This window comes from Asparagus officinalis, chromosome 7 (assembly GCF_001876935.1).
Source record: "Asparagus officinalis chromosome 7, Aspof.V1, whole genome shotgun sequence".
Lineage (NCBI taxonomy): Eukaryota > Viridiplantae > Streptophyta > Magnoliopsida > Asparagales > Asparagaceae > Asparagus > Asparagus officinalis.
In genome coordinates, this window is record NC_033800.1 from 2,363,601 (window position 1) to 2,372,434 (window position 8,834).

The window sequence follows — 8,834 nt, forward strand, 5'->3', positions numbered from 1 at the left end:
TCATTCCATCATCAGGAGAAGTTTCTCATCTCGGGGAAGGCGCTGCTCGCGGGGTACCTCATGTTATGGCTGAAGAGGTGCGTAATCCCCACTCACTCCTTCGAGGCTCTTCCTATAGAGGTCGTGTATCCGGCGGTTTGCCTGGCTCACGGGAAGTCTTATTCCCTGGTATCGGCGACGATAGCGTGCATCCATCGGGGGCTCCGTACTCTGACGAGCCAATTCTGCCGTGTGTCGGTCCTCGACGAGGGGGAAGGAGAAGTTATCAGAACCCCCAATCCTAGGGTGGGGCTACCGTATACCTACTTGGTGGCATGGTTCGTCTATCACTGCGAATGCTTGATGAGTGCCCCGGCAGCGCTTCAGGGAGACAGGTTTGTCCCCTTTGTCCAGCGTTTGGAGAGGTGCTCCTGGAAGTGCAAGGACATCCCCGATACGAGGAAGACGCTCTCCCACTTCGGGCACTATAATTTTCGTCGATCTTTTCCTTACTTTAGCGGGGGTGGATATGGAGAATCTCTCAGGGATGCGCCGACGGCGGATCACCACACAATCCTTTCCCGTGGTGCCTTTCGCTGGTTGGTGGACATTCGACCAGGGTATCACGTTCTGAGAACAGGCTCCACATGCTATCTCGAGCCATACATCCCTTGCAGGTTTGCCCGCCAGTTTGGGTATGATCAATTGTATGTGGGCAACGCCAACCCTCGCCTACACTTCGAAGGAGGACTGGTTGACGGCGCTCGGGGGTGGTTCTGGACCCATGCTGGAGGTACTCAAGCTCGTTTTGAGTTGCCTGCGAAGGACCGCGATTTACACCACACGCTCTTGTACTGTCGGTGGTATCGGGGTGCTAGTGCTGACCCCGCCAACTTCTGGTTCCAAAGCTCATGTCTGGCGGAACGCGATCGTCCCATCAGGGGCTCTCTCCGTTCTTCAAAGAGAAGGGGCCACCAAACCGCTAGGGAGTTGTTCTCGGAGGATCCAGTGGGGGACTGTGAGAGCTTCGATGCTGGTGGCGAACCTGAGGTTCCCGATGTTCAAGCTCCGGTTCAGAGTCCGACAATCGGACAAATGGGGGCACCTTTGCTATCCCCGAGTAGCTCGCTTCTCTCGAAGCGTCAGCGGGAGGCGGTGGCCGAGAGTTCCAGAGCGGAGGCGGCCAAGAAGGCTCGCTGTGATGGGACAGTCGGGACCATCCAAGTGGCAGGGGGTCGGGATGACGTTTCTCCGATAAGGATTCCTGGAGTGGCTCTGTCCGGGTCTGGAGTGGCTCCGTCTGGGTCTGGAGCCGTGTCGCCTGCCTCACCTGCCGCATCGGGGGCAGTTCAGGAGACTCCGAAGGACGTTCCTCTGCCGTCCGACGTGGGGTCACCGTCGGGAGTTCCAACGGCTTCTTTGCCCGCATCACGAGGTAGTCTTTGCAACAGTACCCTTGATTGCAATGTTGCTCTTGCACCTTTTGATATCGGTAATGGATCTATGCAGGTGCGGTTGAGAAAGTGATCTCCATTCCTTCCGACGAAGAGGAAGAAGCTGGAGATGATGAGGGGCTTACGGGCTTAGGTAAGTATAGACTTTAGCATTACTCGTTCTTTCATGCTTCACCGTAAATAGGGTCCCTTACGAGGGGTCTCCGTTAATTCTCTTGGTGCATTTGTAGCCGATCCTGCCCGCGAAATCGCCGGCAAAGAGGGTCCTTCCTCTTGGGCGAATCGCTCGTCTAGGGAGACGGGCGAATCTGAGGAGGATGACGACGACGCCTCAATACACGAGGCCCTGTCGAGTGAGGAAGAGGATTTGACTCATGAAGATGCGACTGGTCAAATAGGGGGATCCCCTGCTCCTGCGGCGGTGTCTGCTGAGGATCGTTCCTCAGTGCGAGAGTCACCGCTTCAAAGAGAGGTTTCTGCTCAGCAAGTGATCACCTCCCTGTCGGGGGTCGCCGTTGATGCCGTGATTGCTGTTCCGAGGTCATCATTGGTCACACCGGCCCTGGCGACGCCAATTACTACTTCCACAGTTACGGCCACCAGTGCTTCAACCGCGGTTCCATCTATGATGGAAGAGGCTGCCCTCTCTCCCTTGGAGCGTGAGCGAAGAAAGAGTGCGGCACGATCCGTGGCTGAATTCCATGACACTATGGCTGCCTGCATCAGGCTCGCGCTGGAAGAGAGTTGTCCTTTCGAGAGCTTCGAAGAGGATATCGACTACATCATAGGCTTCTTAATCAAGAGGCTAAAGCATTCTGGGGCGCAGCCTTATTTCCAGCGTAAGGAGGCGGTGAAAGAAGCCATCCAGCAGTTGCTTGCTCTTCGCGCGAAGAGTTCCACTCTTGTGGATCTTGCATCCGGCGAAGTCCGAGCGGTGGTGCAAGAGCGGGATCGCCGTCTGAATGAAACTATGTCACTAGAGGCGAGATTGTCGGAGGAGCTGGAGCAGGCCAGAGCTGAGAATGAACGTTGGTCTTCGAGCGACAGAAGGCTGACAACCGCGTTTCTCGCCTGTCTTCGGAGGTAGAGACTCTGAAGCAGGTCATAGCCAAGGCGCGGGCCTCATTGGCTATTCAAGAGAAGGCTCGTGAGCAGGCGGTCAAAGAGTTGGAGAACATTGAATCTCGCCAGCAGCTGACTGCCAATTCAGTGGAGGAAAAGGAGCGAGCCCATAAGGAAGCCAAAGAGACCGTTCAAGACTTGGCCTCGCGTACGGATGAAGATCTTCGCCGAGAGATTCTAAGGAGGCTTGAACTTCGCCATGCCGAAGAACTTCGTGAGGCGGAGCTGCGGTTAAAATCTCTGTAATTTGCTTTTAATTTTCCGTTTGTAATAGGACTTCCCTTTCACGAATGAAATTATCCCTTTTGTTTCTGGCCTATTGTCATTTGTGTGCGTGTGCCATTTTCGTAACCATGCATTGGTCAGAATCTGGCCGCAAGAGGACCTCAACTGCAGCGGGATTATCATCGATCGATTTGTGCTGTAGGTTTATTTCGTTGCAGGCGAATTCGGCCCGCAGGCGGATTTGCAAATGCTAATGGCGATTCTGACTCTGATCGGGTTACGCTTTTAGCGGGCCACGTGTTAATCCACGTGTACGCCGGTTAAGGAGACGTGGGATAGCCGCCTCGCATTAAATGCGAGGTAGTGGGCCTCTTCGTTCCCCACGTCCGATTTGAGCCGTTTGTTGAAGATCGTGCTCAAGGAACTGCCAGATCTCTTCCGTCCAGATCCGATCCGTTCGGTCTTGCTCTCTAGCTGCTTTAATCCTGAACGGTCTAATCAAGTACTGAGTAACCGCCTAGGACTCTTAGGGTATTTAACACCCTAACTCTTCCTCGAGAGGGCCTATCGTCCTCCTCAGAGTAAACCCGAACTTCTTCTTCCTCATACTCCCAATGGCGCCGAAGGTGAAGAGAGTCGTTTCCAAGAAAAGGAAAGAGCCTGGTTCTTCAGGTGCTGCCGAAGCCGTCGCGGCTGAAGGTATGTTCTTGCTTCGACTTTCGTGTGAGTTTAGTAGGTGTTCCTCCCCCAATTGTTCCCTGTATTGCTTGTTGCGTCTTACAGGTCGAGAGGAGGTGCCGGCTGCCGAGGAGCATGCGGCCGAGCCTATCCTGATTTCAGACGATGAATCTGAAGGCCGTGCGAATTCCGCTGCTTCGGATCCCACTCCCCACCAGAGCTTTGTTCCCTCCGAGTCTCAACCATGGCAGGCCCGTATTGAAGAGTTCGAAGGTGCTGTAAGGCAGGCAATTTCCCTCGTCGAACTCGGTATGGGTAGCTTTGACAGCTTCAGGCAGTCCCTCTATGATCGCGTGGCCGATTTACGGCGATCAGGTGAAAACCATCTCGCTACCCGTTGCGTGCGTGAACTCCGTCTCTTGGAGCCACGCATGATGGTGCTAGAGGACTTGCTACGGGGGGGCCCGGAGGTCAAAATGGCATCCTGTCTAGCTCACTTCCGGCGTCAGGAAGCCTTGGAACAGGAGACCCGCTCCAAAGAGATAGCGGATTCGGAGTCTGCGGCTAACTTTTGGGTGAGCCAACAACGTTTGCTAGAGGAGCAAGTCATTAACCTCAACCATACCATGGCTCGCCTGAGGGCCGAGTTGGGACAGGCAGAGGCGAAGTGGAAGGGGCTCCAATCCGACGTTATTAAGGTGAACGAGCACGCTGAGGCGGAGACTCGGCGCCTGCTGGCTTTGCGTCAGACAGATGCTGCCGCCATGTCGAACCGCGAAGATCGAATTCAGAAAGCCGCTGAAAATAAGGCTCGGGAAGACCACGGGAGCCAGGTTGAGGCGGTCAAAGAGGAGATCTCCACCTTCAGCGTGTTCGACTGAGACTTCTGCCTCAGGATTGTATTAAGATATTTTGCTTGCTTGTTTTGCATTTGGAACTATGCCATGACTCTTAAAGTCATAACTTTGTTCAAATGTATTGTTTTGAAACACTGGGTGTATGTTTTGCTTCTTTGAACATGTCATTATGACTTTCGCAATTTGCAAAAACATAACTTTGTTCAAATGTACTGTCTTAAAGTATCAATGAGGTTTTGTGTCCGCTCATTGCTTGTGTATTGGCGAGATTTAACTTGTTTTCAGGCGAGATTTTGATCGCGGCGAGTTCTGCTTGGAAGCTAAACTCAACTGTTGGCGAGTTCAAGCAGATGAGTAACCTCTTTTGCTGGCGAGTTTCGCTTGGAAACGCAACCCAACGGCTGGCGAGTTTATGCTGTGTGCGAGACCCGTATGATGGTGGGCTTGTGTTGAAAACCCGACCCGATTCGCCTGGCGAGTTTGAATTGTAGGCGAAAACTCGAGCAGTTAGCGAGTTGATCCAATAGTCGGGGATCCGACTGCGGGCGAAACTTGTGCCACGTGTCGGTCGGCGGGCCCAAGTGCTTGCCAGCCAAGACTCTGCAGGCGCATTAATGCCCATTTATGGTGAAGCGACCGGTCGCTTCGCCTCTCGTGCCGAAGCCAGTTGGTGTACCTTTGGGAGCCTATTTGAAGCTTTCAGCTGGTCTTTCACCGAAGTCAGTTGAAGATCGTGAGTTGATGTCGAAGACTCCATATGCGAGTGCGGTTGGGAGCTTGATGTACGCGATGGTATGTACGAGGCCGGATTTGTCACAGGCAGTGAGCATGGTGTCGAGATACATGCACGATCCAGGAGTGGGTCATTGGGACGCTGTGAAATGGATTTTGAGGTACATTCGAGGTACGCTCAATGTTGGTTTAGTTTATGAGCGGGACACTAAAGGTGGGCAGCTATGCATTGGCTATGTTGATTCGGATTATGCCGGGGATTTGGATAAGCGCCGGTCTACGACGGGGTATGTGTTCACTTTGACCCGTGCGCCGGTGTGTTGGAGATGCACCTTACAGTCAACGGTGGCTTTGTCTACGACGGAGGCAGAGTATATGGCAGTTACGGAGGCTGTGAAGGAAGCTATTTGGCTTCGAGGACTTTTGGAGGAACTTGGTATATCGCAGAGGTCCGTCACTATTCATTGTGATAGCATGAGTGCTATCTATTTGGCGAAGAATCAGGTTTTTCATGCGAGGACGAAGCACATTGACGTTCGTTATCACTTCGTTCGAGATGTTCTTGAAGATGACGATGTGGAGATTGTGAAGATCCACACGAAGGATAATCCGGCGGATATGCTCACTAAGGTGGTTCCGAGCAACAAGTTTGATCATTGCATTGAGGCCTTTGGAGGCCATTTGGGTGAACTACGTTCGGCTTGATTCCTTGGGCAAGAGGATACGTAGGCAGTCTTTATGATGCAGCCGGTATTGGTTTCGATGGGGGTGAGATTGTTTGAACTCTCGTTTGGGTTCTCGACTTGTTTTGAGTTCGTACTGGACACAACAAGTGGGACATTTGGATGCTTTGGTGTGGGTTCAGTTTTGGAAAAACTTCACCGAGGTGGAGAATTGTGAAAAGTGGGCCCATAACCCACGTGTGCATACGAAGGCATGCGGGTGCAATGCTAAGTCGCGGAGAAGGCCATAGTTTCGGGTCAGGATTTTTTTTTTTTTTTGATTTTGCAGCAAATTTAATTATAAATAGGTTTGCCTAGGGTTTCGTGATAGTTAGTGCAAGGAGGCAGGCAATTAGTTGGTTTTTCTTGTTTCGCTGGCGGCGACTTTGTGCAAACAGGAAAAGCTGACAGAGAGCAGAAGGTTGGTGCTATTGTGCGGCTGTGGGAGAGAGCAAAGTGCAGGAGATTTCTTTTGTGATTTTTGGTTTTGAGCAGCCCCCTTATTTAGGGTTTTGTGCATCCCCTTGAGTGAGATAATTGTGTGAGGGATTTGAGAGATTGTGTGAGGGTTTAGATTGAGTGATTGTAAACCCTAGTTGTATTCTCTCCCTCTAATAGTAGATCTCCCCCCTCCTTGCCCCGTGGACGTAGGCAATTTGCCGAACCACGTAAAAATTGGTTGTACTGCTTTTGTGTGATTTGTAATAGCTTTTAGGATCCCTCGACAGGTCAGTCCTAGAACTGATGAGAGGAAGAGCTGATATCTCACTTGGTTGAGATATCTGCTTCAAATTCTTGTCTCCTTGGTGAGACGGGAATTCTTATTGCGATCTGACTCTCTTGTTGTGCTGCCGAAGTGCTGCCGAAATTTCCGCTGCGCGCAACAAGCGTTTCCCTCGTAATCCGCTTTAAAATTGTGAAAATTTTCCCCAGAAAATGTCTAGCTGGCGTCTTAGTTTTCTCCCACTTTCTTTTTTAATTTTGGTGAATCAAACAGCTGATTGTTGGGAAAAATTGCAAAAAAATTTCAGTGTCACTGCACTATTTTGACACCAAACAGCTCCTTAATAAAAAGCCCTCTTCATTTTGTTCTCTCAACAGTTTCTTCTCTGCTCTTTGTCCTCCACTCTCTCCTCTTGCCTGCTCTGGGACGGTGGACATCCCTCCCCTCCGCGTCATGGGTTTTCTACAGTGAAGTAAAGTCCAATAGCAATGAATCAGCTCTCCTCTTATTATTGCCACATCTCTCTCTCTCTCTCAGAGTTCATTTTCCTTCCTTTCAACTTTACTCTCTCGAAGTAGAGCTCCCCAATCAACCCATTTGCTCATCTTCTCTCTCCCGTTTAACCCATTTGATTTAAGTCTCTAAAGTGAACCGCCTTGGTCCTCAATGCGCCAGAGCGGAACTTATTGTTTTTGGGTTTTCTCCTCTTTTGGGTGATGTATGAGAAATGGGTTCCCATTAAATTAACCTATAGCATCCAACTCCTGAGAGTTTTTGGGTTTTGGGTCTCCTCCTCCGCCAAGTATTCTCCTAAAACTTCCCCAGAACGCCAATTTCTTTCTGGGTTTTTTTTCCCTGTGAATTCAAGCTCAATTTCCTTTTGCTTCAGAATAATTTTCAAAAATGGCAACGATAGGAGAGAAATCTTGTCTAGATATTGAGGCCGGCCCTCATAGCGCTTCTGCCGCCGGAGAGAGCGACGGTAGCCTCTGCTTCTCCGACGCTGATGATGCGTCCTGGCATTCTCCTCACGACTCAAACCGCAATGCTTCTCCTTCTGAGGAATTATTACAGCGGTCGGGAGCATCAAACGATGAAATTGACGGGGTTGGTGAGCCCGGCAGGAGCCCGTGCTGCATCTCAGAGTCCTCTTTTGAGGTCGATTTGGAGAAGAACGAGGCTGATTGTAGGATTTGCCACCTTAATTTGGAGAGTAAAGAATTGGGTATTCCCATTGTGTTGGGTTGCTCTTGCAGGAATGATTTGGCTGCTGCCCACAAGCAATGTGCTGAGACTTGGTTCAAGGTCAAAGGAAACAAGTAAGGAAGGGGAGCAAAAAAAAAAGCGCTTCCCCTTTGCATTTCTTCTTCTCAATGTTATAGTTTGGGTGAAAGTTATTAGCTTGGGGTGAAACTAGATATAGAGCAAACATAATCATCTTGACTGCGATGGCCTTACTAAGTGCGTGGAGGGACGCACCGCTTCCCCTTTTTTTTCAACAAGATATGGCTTTTAAAGTTGTATTGGGTTGATCAATACTTAATTTGCAGTAGCCAAATACTTTGTCTATGTAAGAAAAAAAACATAAGAGATGCGAGCTTCAAACTAAGCTTTGTGTTCTTATTTGAATAACTAGAGGAAAATGGAAACTAAATGTAGAGCATGTCAAGATAAGAAATAACGAATCGACGTGGCAAAGGATGAATCTAGAAAACATAATGGGGGGGAGCTAATTCTAGGGAATCAAACTGATAAAGAAAGTTATAGATTTTCGGTTTGAGACGACATGGCTGAGGAATCCATCCTTTTTGTTTCAAGGAAGTGAAGGGATGAGTATAACTCTCCATGACAAACATGCATATAGAATGAAAAAATGGTTGGTATATTTCCTTGTGAAGGTATTATTGCCAAATCTATCTTCTCCTAACAGAATGCTTAGCTTTGTAATGCACAACACCTGGAGCATTTTGTTCTGATCGACTGAAAACCTGTATGCATATATGATATATCTGCTAGATTTTCGGTTTGAGACGACATGGCTGAGGAATCCATCCTTTTTGTTTCAAGGAAGTGAAGGGATGAGTATAACTCTCCATGACAAACATGCATATAGAATGAAAAAATGGTTGGTATATTTCCTTGTGAAGGTATTATTGCCAAATCTATCTTCTCCTAACAGAATGCTTAGCTTTGTAATGCACAACACCTGGAGCATTTTGTTCTGATCGACTGAAAACCTGTATGCATATATGATATATCTGCCTTAGCTTTGTAATGCACAACACCTGGAGCATTTTGTTCTGATCGACTGAAAACCTGTATGCATATATGATATATCTGC

At 49.4% G+C, this 8,834-nt stretch overlaps 1 protein-coding gene across 1 annotated transcript in view; it reads left to right on the forward strand.

Moving 5' to 3' along the window:
• Positions 1 to 8,834, forward strand: part of LOC109848265 — a 56,363-nt gene that overhangs the window by 42,368 nt on the left and 5,161 nt on the right. Inside the window, exon 2 of the mRNA XM_020417689.1 lies at positions 7,383 to 7,812. Within this exon, the coding sequence (XP_020273278.1) occupies positions 7,397 to 7,812 (416 nt within the window). The 5' untranslated portion in view covers positions 7,383 to 7,396. The remainder of the gene's footprint in view (positions 1 to 7,382; positions 7,813 to 8,834) is intronic.